The 15,498-nt window shown below is 43.7% G+C and overlaps 1 protein-coding gene across 3 annotated transcripts in view; it reads right to left on the reverse strand.

Annotated features, from left to right (window-relative positions):
• Positions 1-1,059: 1,059 nt before the first annotated feature.
• LOC120021291 (ral guanine nucleotide dissociation stimulator-like) overlaps positions 1,060-15,498 on the reverse strand; it is a 58,510-nt gene continuing 44,071 nt past the window's right edge. For 2 of the 3 annotated variants that reach the window (XM_038964988.1, XM_038964985.1), the window contains 10 exons: positions 13,381-13,458; positions 8,960-9,046; positions 8,797-8,829; positions 8,589-8,710; positions 8,272-8,364; positions 5,441-5,666; positions 5,045-5,119; positions 4,136-4,393; positions 3,893-4,007; positions 1,060-3,585 (listed from right to left, as the gene is read on the reverse strand). In XM_038964988.1, the coding sequence (XP_038820916.1) occupies positions 3,410-3,585; positions 3,893-4,007; positions 4,136-4,393; positions 5,045-5,119; positions 5,441-5,666; positions 8,272-8,364; positions 8,589-8,710; positions 8,797-8,829; positions 8,960-9,046; positions 13,381-13,458 (1,263 nt within the window). In that variant the 3' untranslated portion in view covers positions 1,060-3,409. The remainder of the gene's footprint in view (positions 3,586-3,892; positions 4,008-4,135; positions 4,394-5,044; positions 5,120-5,440; positions 5,667-8,271; positions 8,365-8,588; positions 8,711-8,796; positions 8,830-8,959; positions 9,047-13,380; positions 13,459-15,498) is intronic. The other variant, XM_038964987.1, reaches the window with a different exon arrangement.

Raw genomic sequence — 15,498 nt, forward strand, 5'->3', positions numbered from 1 at the left:
AAGCAAACACACACACAAAATCTAAAGTACAAAGGACATTGAGTCTTTTATAATACAAAAAATACAAAAATAACATAGAAAAAACATTGAACAGGTAATCGTTAGAGAGTTCTGAGTCTTTGACAGTGATGGAGAGCGATGGCACAAAGGTTTTAAGGATGATCATTGTGAGAGGTTGAGGCATGGGGACATGTTCCTGATCAGGCAGTGTTTCTGAGAGGGACTAACTTAGTTTGATCGGTGCAGTCTTCGGCCCTTACTTTTACCAAAAACAACACAGACACAGAAGAGAGTCTCTTTCACACACACACACAGACTAACATTTGTGAAACCTGAAAAGTTCGACATATTTATGACAGACCCCCCCCCCACCCCCCACCCTCTCTCTGATATATAGATATTCTGGGTACCTGGGGAAGGCACACAAAGACATTCACAAAAAAAGAGAAACAATAAGCACACATTCCGGGATGAACTCTCACTTACACGCACACATTAACTGGGAACTTACACAAAAGTTTGAGATGTGCACAAAGGATCCATCCCTCATTCATTGACGCATTACAGAAGTTGTCTTTAACCACAGATCTAGGTTTAGCGTTCCCAACCTCAATCCTAACCTTGGTCATAGGACGTAGGAATATAAGCTGACCTTGAATCAGGGCTTAGGGGCAACTTCCATCAACACCACCGATATGAAGTCCACCGAATGACATAAGGGCAGTAGACTCCCGGACCCCAATATTCACAAACATACAGCAACCATCACTGTCACCAACCAGCACAGTTGAATGCATTCATAACGCAGTACTTATATAATGTGACTAGGGAGAGGCTATACGGACACACCTGGTGCTCAAATGGATGACATTGTCATGCCCTGATCTGTTTCACCTATCCTTGTGCTTGTCTCCACCTCCCTCCAGGTGTTGCCCATCTTCCCCGTTATCCCCTGGGTACTTATACCTGTGTTTTCTGTCTGTCTGTGCCAGTTCGTTTTGTTCGTTCAAACCTACCAGCGGTTTCCCTTGCTCCTGTCTTCGCTATAGTCCCTGTTTTCTAGTTAAACAGTTTTTACCTTTTCTGCCTGCCTGCCCCGAGCCTGCCTGCCGTCCTGTACCTTTGCCTCTACTCTGGATTACCGACCTCTGCCTCACCTAACCATGAGCCCACCTGCTGTTCCGGTGCCTTACACTCTCGCTGGATTATTGACCTCTGCCTGCCTTGACCTGTCGTTTGCCTGTCTCTGTCTCCATCTGGGTCCTACCTTAAAACGTGATAGACATATGTAGCGCAGCTGAGAGTCGAGTGTGGATTTGGTTCAGTCGTCCTGATAGGCCCTTCCCAGCTAGTTTATGCTGGCTAGCTGGCAACAGCAGCAGCGTGGCGCTAGTTAAAACTTGTAAAAGAAAGGGATGGGCGAGGGAGAAACAACTTGTAGTATTGGTCATCTGGATTTGGTCACCATCTCCAATTTGTTCCATCCCACTTGATTTTATTTTGAGTAGGATAGCAGCCTACATGAAAAACAATTTAATGTTGGTAGTGATCTAGATGGATGTCACCGTTATGCAGTCTACACTGCTCAATGGGGAGAGTTTGCACTGCAAGCCAACGCAACACAGGGCACCGTGTCCTTCTCTCCCGCTTGACGCAGTAAGGATAGGGAAGTAGATAGTGTAGCCAATAGTGATTTTCACCGAAAATGTACTACCTCTAACGTTACATTTTGTAAAATTATTAATTAGACAAAAACTAAAGGATTCTTAACACTCCCAAGTCCCAACTTCGGCCGACAAGTTTCAAGTTCTCGCTGACGTTTTTAGCCACGAGCATTAAACTAGCTTGCTGGGAACGGCTCATCAGGAAGACTGTCTGAAATGACTGAACCGAATCCGTTCGTCACCACTCGACTCTCACTGCACAACAAACGTCATCAATTTTGGCACCAGGAGTGTCCATAGCCACTCCCCTATGACCACCCATCCTTATGATAATTGACATATGAAAAACTATCATTATAGCACCTGAAAACATTTCCATGGCTTTACTATTAGGCACATCAAGGATGTGTTGTGAAATGTAAATTCAATGTTTAAAACTGTTGTGGAAGTTGACATACCCTTTTTACACTACTGTACTGAGCTGAGCCAAGCTGTACTGCGCTGGCCTAGTTATGCATCAACCATAGTTGCTGGAACTGTGCTGGACAGGACCATGTTAAAATAAAATATCAGAGCCAGCCAGCACACTATGGTTCAGGTTGGCACAATATGTAAAAAGGCTATAGAAGTAAAGTATAGCCAGCCTACATATAGCCTGCCCTCTGATAGAGACCCAATCCTGTGTCCATTTTAGAATGTTTATTGCCATGCACAGGACACAGTGTGACACGGTCACAGTCAAAAAGTCAATCATTTCAGAAAACCCTTTGAGCATGAACACAGGCTTTAACACTGTAATCCACAATACCACTGACATGGCTGCTGATAGTTAGGGACGTTAGGTTTGATCCTAAGTGCTGCAATACTGTAAGAAATGGATAGACATGGGGTACTACAAACCAAGGACTCGTCATATCAGATGATCTTCTATCAGAGTCATAGACAAAGAATCACACATCTGTGGTGCAAGGAATCTCTCAACAGCAAGCAAACTCACTGCAATCTCCATGCTCCCAAAAACGGTCTATGATCATATGTCATAGTCCACTCTTATCTGTTCTTTGGCACACGCGGAGTGGACCAGTATGTTTTAATTTGAGTTCTTTCTTTTCCTCTCTTTCCTTTATCTCCTGAATTAACTGGTACACAAGGAAAAAAGGCCTTAATGAAAGAGAGAAATAAAGGACAAGAAGGACAGACCTTTCATTCTTCTTTTTTTCTTTACACTACATGGAACAAACAGACTAGACATTTAAAGACCACGGTTCATTTCACAATACAACATTCATGTTTCCATCTCTGTCCATCTCTCTCTCGCTCTTTCTCTGAGTGCTTGAGTACTTTACGCACGCACGCACACACACACACACACCAGCTGAGGGAGGGTTCTGTAGAAATGATAGGGAGTATAACTCCTTTAAGAGGGAAGGCATTTTTAGACGCACCTGGATGAAATACAGTTACCATTTTCCCTCAGTTTTCCCTCTTGAGTGCTCACTCTCGATTAGGACATCCACAGAGGGCTGAAGCTAACAGGAAGTGATTTGTGCAAGTTCATTGGCCTATAGGTCTTTCCATCCCACTCAGCTGTATTAGTCCTCTGAGGCTTTGACGCTCAGACGCCGAACACAAGACCGAGCTGGCGGCTGGCCCCTCTACCATGGCACAGCAAGGGTGGTACTAAAAGATGGAACCCAGAGAGCCCAGCAGGAAGCGGGAGGTGGGAGAGGACATGGTGTAGCCCCTCAGAAGATGCCCTTGCCGATTTTCAGGCCTTTCTGCTTCATGCGCGGCAGTGTGGAGCTGGTCACGTGCTTGGTCCGGCCCACCTTGGGGAAGCCACGTTTCTTCAGGACAAAGTCGTAGTTGGCCGAGGAGTTCATGGCATAGAAAACGTTGGCATTGTCTGGAATCTTCAGCTCTGTGGAGGGAAGGGGGTGCAAAAGAAACACAGGTATGGTTAAAAGACACATTGAACCAACAGGCAAGATGGAATGTTAAAATCTGGTTGAGAAGATGGACGGAGAGATTGTTAGACACGGCTTACAGAGTGCAGATATTTCAAAATAGTACAGTAGGACCAGAGATAGGAACACATTGGAAATGGGTTAGGAACACTGAAATGTTTGTAACTTTGGAATGTAGTTCAAAATGCATCAACTCTGAGGTTTGTATCTTTCAGGTTCCGCTCGAAGTCTTGAGGTGAGCATGACAGACAGCTGACTGACCTTTCTGCTCAGAGATCTTCTGCAGCAGTTCGTAGTCCTCCGCTCTCTCCCGGTCCAGGTTGTGTTTCACCATGGCCTTCCTGATCACCGCCGGCGTCTTGTCCTGACTGGTCACCTGGAGATCACATTAAGACCACAATAAGACATTGGCATTGGCTCAACCAGACCCCACAACCACCAAACACATTGGCAGGGAATTTCTCTTTCTAATCTACCATAATCATCACCAACGCAGCAGCTCACCAAGATGCTCTTGTACATGTTGCCGTTGTCCACGTCCAGGCTGACCCGGATGATGCAGCAATCGTCCACCTGCTGGTTGTAGAGGGGCAGTGACAGCGACGAGTAGTTGGACACACCCGACATGGAGCGCTTGTGCGAGCGGGAGCCGGCCCCTACCACGGGCGTGGAGGACATGGAGGAGGAGGAGGCGCTGCTGGAGCCCGAGCCAGATCCCACACCAGAGGCGTCCAAGGAGGACAGAGAAGTGGACTCCCAGAACTGGAGAGAGACCAAGAGAGAAGGGGGGCAGCACAGGTTAGACTATTGAAATGCAATCAAGGAGAGCAATGCTTCTTAAACAGGTACATTTACCATGTTTGGAAACTGTTGAATGAATTCCAGTGTATTTTGACAAACATTTGGGAACACTGGAATTGAGACTGGTGTTGTTTTACATGATGAGTGATGGGACGGTGTTTGCATGACTTGAACATGCCACTAGCATGACATGCATGTAGAAAACACAATGAAAAATGTTGGAGTGATGAATGTGCGACCAGGCGAAACCCACAATGCTACTTCTATTGAGTTGTTATGAGCAGTATGGATACAAGGTGAACTCTTCATCCCCAATTAAAGACACAACAAATGAAACCCAGTCAAAACAAACAGGTCAAAGTGCGGTCATGATCATAGTGAGCAGACGCATAAATCAACTCGACACCTGCACACATTCGAAAACGACTCAACATGCACACGCCATTCTCGCCCCCCCCCAAAAATGGCTACAGGGATGATGTGATGGTGACGTCACACAGATAGATAGAAACAGTGCAAACAGCACACTCCTTTGATGGTAGTGTGAAATGGCTGTGCCACGAGCTAGTGTAGGTGAAACAGAAATATGGTACAGGAAGTAGTAAATAGTACCGTGGGTGCCAGGTCAGGCAAGGGGCCGCACTTCCCTAACGTGGAATTGGAATGTTTTACGGAAGGCGTGGAGGTCTACAGAAAAGGAATTAAGAGCTACAGTCACCAGTGGGCTTCACATGGGCTGTTTCTTGTGGGCTGGAAGAGTTATAATATGCTATGACAGTAGTACCGCTATAGTGATCATACTGGTATCATGGTCTTTAAAGGTAGACTCAATGATATGACATCATCATCTTACACAGTGGAGCAACTTCCTGCTTACGGACATCAACAATGACAGAATTCGATAGCACACTGTCCTCTGACATGTCTCCATTGTAAATAGGAGTGTGTTCTTAACTTACCTTCCGGTATAAATGAAGGTTAAATTGGTGAATAAAACATCTCTCTCACCTTTCGCTCGTGGGCGTCAGGTGAGTCGGAGATGAGGCTGATATTTATCTCCTCGACGTCGGAGCTGCTGGAGCCGGCTGAGGTGACGCTCAGGGAGTCTGCTCCGTCACCCCCTCCACCTCCACTTGAGCCCCCCAGGCCGGGGGCGTAGCGCAGCTGGTCAAAGGACTTGGAGTGAGAGCTGCCCGCACTGCAGTAGCCCGGCTCCAAGCTGGCCGGCTGGCGACTGAAAGAGGGAGTGAAGGAATGGGAGGGAGAGGGAGAAGGGAGAGATGGGAAAGAAAATGCAGAATGAGAGGAAGAGTAAGAGAAAGAAGAATGAGTAAATGAAATGAAACATTGACACAAATAGACTGCAAATCATTAGGGGGGAATTCCGACCCGAGTTAAGCACGCGTAATTGGAATGTAATTCCCTTTTTATGCACTTTTCTCGATACACCTATTCTGACCTTGAACTTAAGCATGAGAACGGCATGCTATTCACCCGCCATTGGGTTGAGGTGGAGATGGAATAAATGAACACACACACAAACACTCACTCCATCATTTGCTCACTTACACATAATATGCGCACACATTTAAACTGACTCTACACACCCACACACCCACTCACATACAAGCTGCTTCTACTCTGCTTATCTTATATCCTGTTGCCTTGTCCCCTTACCGCTATACTCATCTACCTCCATCACTCAAGTATCCCTGCACATTGTAAATATGGTATTGGAACTGACTTAAATATATTTCCTGTATCTAATACTCAGAAGCATAGCATATAAAGGAGTGAAAGAGACTGGTTTTCATATCCGAAGTTAAAGGTTATCTGTAGGAGACAGATGGCTTTGGAACGTGTTGGGTGGACGGGAGAAAGTCACAGGATTGCTATAGGGGAAGCGGATGGACATATGTGGATTAGGCGAAGGAGGGGTTGAGGTCAGGTCAGATCCCCTGAAGGTAGAAATTATGGTTTATTACCCTATTTCCCTCTTCCTGTCGAACCATAAGATGTAAGGATTGGAGAGAAGGAGGAGGGCCTAAAGTGGAGCATATATACTTGTGGTGGTGGAAACAAACATGTTTTTGTCTGAATACAGCTGTATCGACTCTTTGGGAATAATTCAACTTGGTTAAGCTTCTCTAGTGTCCGTGAGTTATTTACTCTGAAAATTAGAACCTAACACTTACTTACTTTCATATTTCTTATTTTTATTTCTTGTGTTTTTTTTTCTAGCTATACATTGTTATTGATTATTGCATTGATGGGTTTCGAGTTTGCAAGAAAGGCATTTCAGTGTACTTGTGCATGTGACATTAAAACTTGGAAACTTGAAGGTGTGGCAGAGGTATGTCTACAGATACACCATATTCTGACCTTGACTAATTCCCTAATAATTCCACCATCTTTACGCGTGATGGAACCATGAATAAGGTCGAGAGAACATACTGGTTCCAAGTGGGAAAAGCATCTACTTAATTTTTTCAATAGAAATAACACAATTGTCCATGCACTGTAATTTATAACTTACAAGAGCTATTGATCAGAGGTAAGTAAATGAGTAAACCGTTTGGAAAAGGGGATTGTAAATATAAATGACACTTGTTTTAGATCTATATTATCTTATTATGATCGCTGGAGACAAATGTGAAAGCAGTCATATGGCAACAAAATGAAGCATATCAACATGTCAACTTTCCCACAGTAAAGTGGGCACTCTCGAATGTCTTAATTATAGGCTACCCCGACATTCTCTGTTCCCTATTTCTATCATGTTAAATATTAGCCACTATAAGTATTGAACGTCACTAGGCCTAATAACCACACATATTCAACTGTAAATGTACTGTTAGTTCCCTTCATTTGGTATAGCCTACATTATCATTTAATTACATTGTTTCCTTTACCTTCATTTGGCCTTCTCTGTAAACACCATCACGGCCGTGTGGTTGTTACTGAGGATCATTAGTAACAGTTGATAATAATTTTAAAAATACATGTAGGCTAATTAAATCAATATGGAGCTCAGACCAAGCCGTAACAGTTTGAACCCGACGCATTGCGCAATACTTGGCTGTGTCATCACACAGTTCCATGGTTAGTGCAGGCAATAGACGGGGGTAATAGCCTACTATTGTACACTATTCTCCCTGTTATAATTCTTTGTACACTAATCTTCCAACATTACAATGGGTTGAAGAAATGAATGTGGCAATTTTCAGAATTAATCTTTCTTTTGCGCGTAAAGGCTCTCCAAATCTGTTTTCTATGATTCATAAATACTTTACTAAACCTAAATAATCTACAAGATCAGAGTCTTTTTAAATCTACCAATTGGTGCTGAAACAGAGTCGAATTTGCATATATTTAGATTGCTTTCTTTCATTGATCCCTAATATTCCGAACCTGTTCTCTCGATATATTCTAGTGATTCTGTTGACAAAATTCGAACTAAAAAGGTACACTGTATTTAAAGGGATGGCTTAAGATACTGAAAACCCTATTGTATGAAAACTCCACGAGAAAATATTTTGGCCAACAAGTGTGAGGGTTTTCAGTTGTTTAATAACACAACTCTACAAAACCCCCTATACAATACAACCACCCAAGACGAGACAAAACACATGGGGACTGGAGACAAAACATCCCCCATGTCACACCCTGACCTAACTAAAATAATACAGAAAACAAAGATAACTAAGGCCAGGGCGTGACAACGTTACGCGAATGAATAAGGTAAGTCTAAAAGGTGTACATTTCCTAAGACTGAATCGGACCCATTGAACAGAAATACTTTCTGCAATAATTTTGGGAGGATTTATTTCTTGACTCACTCGCTCCAGCGTTTGATGATTCCTGTGTTCTTCTTTTTCAGAGTATTTGAGGCTGACTCCGACAGCGGCTCGATCTCACACGACTGACTGTAGCTGTGGAAAGCACACGGAGAAGAGTATGTGTGTGTTCCTGTCTTTTCAAGTGTCTAGTCCTCCCCTTCCCTCTCTTCCACTGTCCGTCTCATAATCCTCTCCTCTCTCCCACCCTTCCATTCTAATACATACTGTTTGTCACACCCACCATAATCTATTTCTGGTGTTTATGAAAATACTACTACATGTATTTCGAACAGAATACTCTCTGTTCCTTCTCTTACCTCTCGGCCTCAGTGAGTTTGTCCACACCGGAGAACCAATGTCGGAAACGCTTGTTGCGGGTGAAGTTATAATTGTTGCAGGCCAGCTGCAGAAGCTTGATCTGGGCGATCACCTCAAACTCCTACAAGACCAGAGGAAATATAAGGGTAAGTATGCAGTGTTCATCTTCATCATCATCGCACATGAAATACATGTTGCATTTCTTACCTTCCTCCTCTTCTCAAAATGTATCAGCCCTCCCTGTAAGCAAGAAAATATGTTCTTTAGAACAGAAATTGTTGAAGAAGGTGTGTGTTCATGCGTGTGTGTGTGCGTGCGTGCGTGCGTGCGTGCGTGCGTGCGTGCGTGCGTGCGTGCGTGCGACTCTCACGTCCAGGTAGTCCTTCATGGCAGTATCCATCATGACTAGGTCTGTCAGGAAAGTACCCAGGTAGGGAATGGTCCCCTGCATCACACTCTGAAATACACACACACAGGCAGACAGAGACTGGGGTTAGTGTGTGTGTGTGTGTGTGTGTGTGTATATGTATGCATGACTTTGCTAGTGATGAAATAATGCATTACAGACTTTTTGCCCGCTGAGGACGCATGTAGATGAAAATAAATACAAATATTTCTTCATCTCCCTCTGCGTACAATGATTAGGTTAATGAACTATCTCCAGTTGGCTATTGTTCCCAGTTTAATAATTGCACAACTGATCATATGACTAGACTGTAATTACAGTCAAATTAAACTGTAAAGTAGCATATCACTACTACAGTCGTGGTCAAAAGTTTTGAGAATGACACAAATATACATTTTCACAAAGTCTGCTGCCTCAGTTTGTATGATGGCAATTTGCATATACTCCAGAATGTTATGAAGAGTGATCAGATTAATTGCAAAGTCCCTCTTGCCATGCAAAAGGACCAGCTGACATCATGTCAGTGATTCTCTCGTTAACACAGGTGTGAGTGTTGACGAGGACAAGGCTGGAGATCACTCTGTCATGCTGATTGAGTTCGAATAACAGACTGGAAGCTTCAAAAGGAGGGTGGTGCTTGGAATCATTGTTCTTCCTCTGTCAATCATGGTTACCTGCAAGGAAACACGTGCCGTCATCATTGCTTTGCACAAAAAGGGCTTCACAGGCAAGGATATTGCTGCCAGTAAGATTGTACCTAAATCAACCATTTATCGGATCATCAAGAACTTCAAGGAGAGCGGTTCAATTGTTGAAGAAGGCGCCCAAGAAAGTCCAGCAAGCGCCAGGACCGTCTCCTAAAGTTGATTCGGCTGCGGGATCGGGGCACCACCAGTACAGCGCTTGCTCAGAAATGGCAGCAGGCAGGTGTGAGTGCATCTGCACGCACAGTGAGGCGAAGCCATTTGGAGGATGGCCTGTTGTCAAGAAGGGCAGCAAAGAAGCCACTTCTCTCCAGGAAAAACATCAGGGACAGACTGATATTCTGCAAAAGGTACAGGGAATGGACTGCTGAGGACTGGGGTAAAGTCATTTTCTCTGATGAATCCCCTTTCCGATTGTTTGGGGCATCCGGAAAAAAGCTTGTCCGGAGAAGACAAGGTGAGCGCTACCATCAGTCTTGTGTCATGCCAACAGTAAAGCATCCTGAGACAATTCATGTGTGGGGTTGCTTCTCAGCCAAGAGAGTGGGCTCACTCACAATTTTGCCTAAGAACACAGCCATGAATAAAGAATGGTACCAACACATCCTCAGAGAGCAACTTCTCCCAACCATCCAGGAACAGTTTGGTGAGGAACAATGCCTTTTCCAGCATGATGGAGCACCTTGCCATAAGGCAAAAGTGATAGCTAAGTGGCTCGGGGAACAAAACATCGAACTCCCCAGACCTTAATCCCATTGAGAACTTGTGATCAATCCTCAAGAGGTGGGTGGACAAACAAAACCCCACAAATTCTGACAAACTCCAAGCATTGATTATGCAAGAATGGGCTGCCATCAGTCAGGATGTGGCCCAGAAGTTAATTGACAGCATGCCAGGGCGGATTGCAGAGGTCTTGAAAAAGAAGGGTCAACACTGCAAATATTGACTCTTTGCATCAACTTCAAGTAATTGTCAATAAAAGCCTTTGGCACTTATGAAATGCTTGTAATTATGCTTCAGTATTCCATAGTAACATCTGACAAAAATATCTAAAGACACTGAAGCAGCAAACTTTGTGGAAATTAATATTTGTGTCATTCTCAAAACTTTTGGCCACGACTGTAGATTGAGCTGTGAGCCTTTTGCGAGTAAGAGTGATTCCATAAATAACCACTAGAGAGGTGTGTCTCCCTTCTATCCACCACAGAGAGAGAGCAAATAACTATGAACCCCTTCATTTTGAAAAGAAAAATACTGCTCCTCTAAGCTATCTACATTAGATGCATCCATGACAGTCATTTGCTACAAAGTGGGCCAATTTCAAAGAGAGTGATTTTAAAGTGGAGAAGACAAGTGAGAGTGAAAGGGCAAGAGGAGAGCGTTCTGTTTGTGTATGTGTGTTTGTCTATGAATGACTATGCACACCTGTGTGTTTGTGTGTGTGTGTGTGTGTGTGTGTGTGTGTGTGTGTGTGTGTGTGTGTGTGTGTGTGTGTGTGTGTGTGTGTGTGTGTGTGTGTGTGTGTGTGTGTGTGTGTGTGTGTGTGTGTTGTGTTAAAGTGAATGCGTCAGCAGAGTTCAGTGAGGACAGAAAGAGGGGCTGCTTGTTTTCTGTTCGATGGCTCTTACCCGCTGGAGCGCTAATTGACAAAACCCAATTACCCCCGCCAGTCTTATCTATAGGGCCAAGATGGGAGTGCTTTCATTACATCTGGCACCTCCTTCTCTCTCTCCCTATCTGTCTCTTGAAACAGACAGTTGAAGTCGGAAGTTGACATACACCTTAGCCAAATACATTTAAACTCAGTTTTTCACAATTCCTGACATTTAAAGTAACAATTCCCTGTCTTAGGTCAGTTAGGATCACCAGTTCATTTTAAGAATGTGAAATGTCAGAATAATAGTAGAGAGAATGATTTATTTCAGCTTTTATTTCTTTCATCACATTTCCAGTGGGTCAGAAGTTTACATAAACAATTTAAAGGCAATGCTACCAAATGAGTGTAACTTGGGTCAAACGTTTCGGGTAGCCTTCCACAAGCTTGAATTTTGGCCCATTCCTCCTGACAGAGCTGGTGTATCCGAGTCAGGTTTCTAGGCCTCCTTGCTCGCACACGCTTTTCAGTTCTGCCCACAAATTTTCTATAGGATTGAGGTCAGGGCTTTGTAATGGCCACTCCAATACCTTGACTTTGTTGTCCTAAAGCCATTTTGCCACAACTTTGGAAGTATGCTTGGGGTCATTGTCCATTTGGAAGACCCATTTGCGACCAAGCTTTAACATCCTGACTGATGTCTTGAGATGTTGCTCAATATGTCCACATAATTTTCTTTCCTCATGATGCCATCTATTTTGTGAAGTGCACCAGTCCCTCCTGCAGCAAAGCACCCCCACAACATGATTCTGCCACCCCCGTGCTTCACGGTTGGAATGGTGTTCTTCGGCTTGCACGCCTCCCTCTTTATCCTCCAAACATAACGATGGTCATTATGGCCAAACAGTTCTATTTTTGTACATTTCTCCAAAAAGTACGATCTTTGTCCCCATGTGCAGTTGCAAACCGTAGTCTGGCTTTTTTATGGCGGTTTTGGAGCAGTGGCTTCTTCCTTGCCGAGTGGCCTTTCAGGTTATGTCGATATAGGACTCGTTTTACTGTGGATATAGATACTTTTGTACCTGTTTCCTCCAGCATCTTCACGAGGTCCTTTACTGTTGTTCCGGGATTAATTTGCACCAAAGTATGTTCATCTCCAGGAAACAGAACGCGTCTCCTTCCTGGGCGGTATGACGGCTGCGTGGTCCCATGGTGTTTATACTTGCGTACTATTGTTTGTTACCGATGAACGTGGTACCTTCAGGCGTTTGGAAATTACTCCCAAGGATGAACCAGACTTGTGGAGGTCTACAATCTTTTTTCTGAGGTCTTGGCTGATTTCTTTTGATTTTCCCATGATGTCAAGCAATGAGGCACTGAGTTTGAAGGTAGGCCTTGAAACACATCCACAGGTACACCTCCAATTGACTCAAATTATGTCAATTAGCCTATCAGAAGCTTCTAAAGCCATGACATCATTTTCTGGAATTTTCCAAGCTGTTTAAAGGCACAGTCAACTTAGTGTATCTAAACTTCTGACCCACTGGAATTGTGATACAGTAAATAATAAGTGAAATATTCTGTCTGTAAACAATTGTTGGAAAAATTACTTGTGTCATGCAAAGTAGATGTCCTAACCGACTTGCCAAAACTATAGTTTGTTAACAAGAAATTTGTGGAGTGGTTGAAAAACGAGTTTGGATGACTCCAACCTAAGTGTATGTAAACTTCCGACTTCAACTGTATATCTCTATCTCTCTCTCCCTTCTCTCTTTCCCTGTCTTTCTCTCTGTCTTCTCTCTCTTTTCCCTCTCTCTCTTCATCTCTCTGACTGTCACGCTTTCACTTTCATTTTCTGAGCTCACCTTTACTCTCTTCTCCTGCCCTCTTCTCTCTTTAAATCTGTCTGCCAGGTCATTTAATTTCTCTCTTCGCTCCCTCCCTGCTTTTCATGTCATCCTCCATTTCCCTAAAGCCACTTTTTCTATCTTCCTCATCAATCTTTTTAGTCCTTTATCTCTCTCTCTCTCTCTGTCCAGTCCATCTCCCCCTCCTTTGTTGCATTCCCTCTATCTTAATGTCCTTACCAGGTCTCGGGGTTGCTGCTGTCTCTTCTGGGCTCGTTTGGGGTTTATTTCCAGGGTGGCAAATTTGGACGTGCCCTCCTAGACAGAGAGAAGAACCGACAACAAAAACACAGTGAGATCAAATGCCTAAGCCCCTATTTCAGCGATCAAATAACACCGGCCTCTGTTTTTGTTTGGTTAAACATGGTTAATTAAATGGAAGAATACACACTTTTTCCTGGAATGCGTCCTGTCCTTTATCAAGCTATGAAATGGTAAACATACAGACTCCCACATTCTACTTCAGAGGAACAGGCAGAGTAGGGATATCCCCAACAGGCACAGCCTACCACCATGCTATGATGTCACTGGGGGGTTCCCCACCCCTCAATAACACACCTACCCATCCTTAATACACACATAACGGCTACCTCTAGATGCCCTGACATCTGTGTGTGTGTGTGCTTTGGAATTTGGGGAATGTTAGGGTTTGAGATCTATGTGTACGTAAGCGGGCTAAGTTACTATCCATCCAAACAAACACACCCCCACGTCCAAGTAAAGACCAACCACCCATGACCTGCCCTTTATATCGTTCTGTTCTATTCTGTTCTGTTACATAACAGTTGATAATGGATTAGCTAAATGAATCATGTTCCCAAGTGCACAAAGCGCTATACATTGTTAGGTAAGAACTCTTCTCATAGGGACGATGACCAGACATTTCACCAAGATATTGTATTAAGATAGGAAACTCCTGACGACAGAATTCCATACTTTGTTTTTTAATTTGATGGTGGAGAAATTGTATTGCTGTCCATTCAACTACCTGAATAAAGTCTTGTTTTTATGCGTCACAAATTAATTTCAGAATGCCCTTTTTTGGGCACCAAACGCGTCACACGGCCTATTAGTTACCCTATTCTGCTACTTACTGCAGGGTAGTGTGTCAGCCACACCCTGTCATCTGATCGTGAGTGATGACACCATCAGTGTGTGTGTAGTCCTAGAGGGGTGTGACCCCACACAAAGGAAATCATATCACTCAACTGCCTAAAAGTTGACTCCATCATAGCCTACTGTGATCAGAGCAGTGTGTGTGTGTGTGTGTGTGTGTGTGTGTGTGTGTGTGTGTGTGTGTGTGTGTGTGTGTGTGTGTGTGTGTGTATAACATATTTATTCATGCTTTATTGATTCTGCCCCCCAAATACATAATGCATGCACATGCACGCACACACATACAGGTGCGCCAGGGTTTCTGTTAGGAAAATGTGGCACCAGACAACGTGACCGGGAAGATTTTAATTTACCGGCCATTTGAAAAAAAGATGAAAAAAAATGACCCATATGCATTGGGTGCATAACCCACGGTGCTCAGAATGACAGAGATCACATTTAGATTACGGTAATGCATCTTAACAGGATGTTAAGGTAATGCATCTCAACAACTCATGTAATGAAGCAGCCAATAAAAGGTCATTTTCAAACCTTTGCCATAAGGCGATTCGCAGGAAAACACCAATCTAAACAGAACACCTGGGAAAACACCATTCTAAACAGAACACCTGGGAAAATACCATTCTAAACAGAACACCTGGGAAAATACCATTCTAAACAGAACACCTGGGAAAACACCATTCTAAACAGCGCACCTGGGAAAACACCATTCTAAACAGAACACCTGGGAAAACACCATTGTAAACAGAGCACCTGGGAAAACACCATTCTAAACAGAGCACCTGGGAAAAAAACATTCTAAACAGAGCACCTGGGGAAATACCATTCTAAACAGAGCACCTGGGAAAACACCATTCGAAACAGCGCACCTGGGAAAACACCATTCTAAACAGAACACCTGGGAAAATACCATTCTAAACAGAACACCTGGGAAAACACCATTCTAAACAGAGCACCTGGGAAAAAAACATTCTAAACAGAGCACCTGGGGAAATACCATTCTAAACAGAGCACCTGGGAAAACACCATTCGAAACAGCGCACCTGGGAAAACACCATTCTAAACAGCGCACCTGGGAAAACACCATTCTAAACAGAGCACCTGGGAAAACACCATTCTAAACAGAGCACCTGGGAAAACACCATTCTAAACAGAACACCTGGGAAAACACAATTCTAAACA

The sequence above is a fragment of the Salvelinus namaycush genome, chromosome 26 (genome assembly GCF_016432855.1).
Source record: "Salvelinus namaycush isolate Seneca chromosome 26, SaNama_1.0, whole genome shotgun sequence".
Classification (NCBI taxonomy): Eukaryota; Metazoa; Chordata; class Actinopteri; order Salmoniformes; family Salmonidae; genus Salvelinus; species Salvelinus namaycush.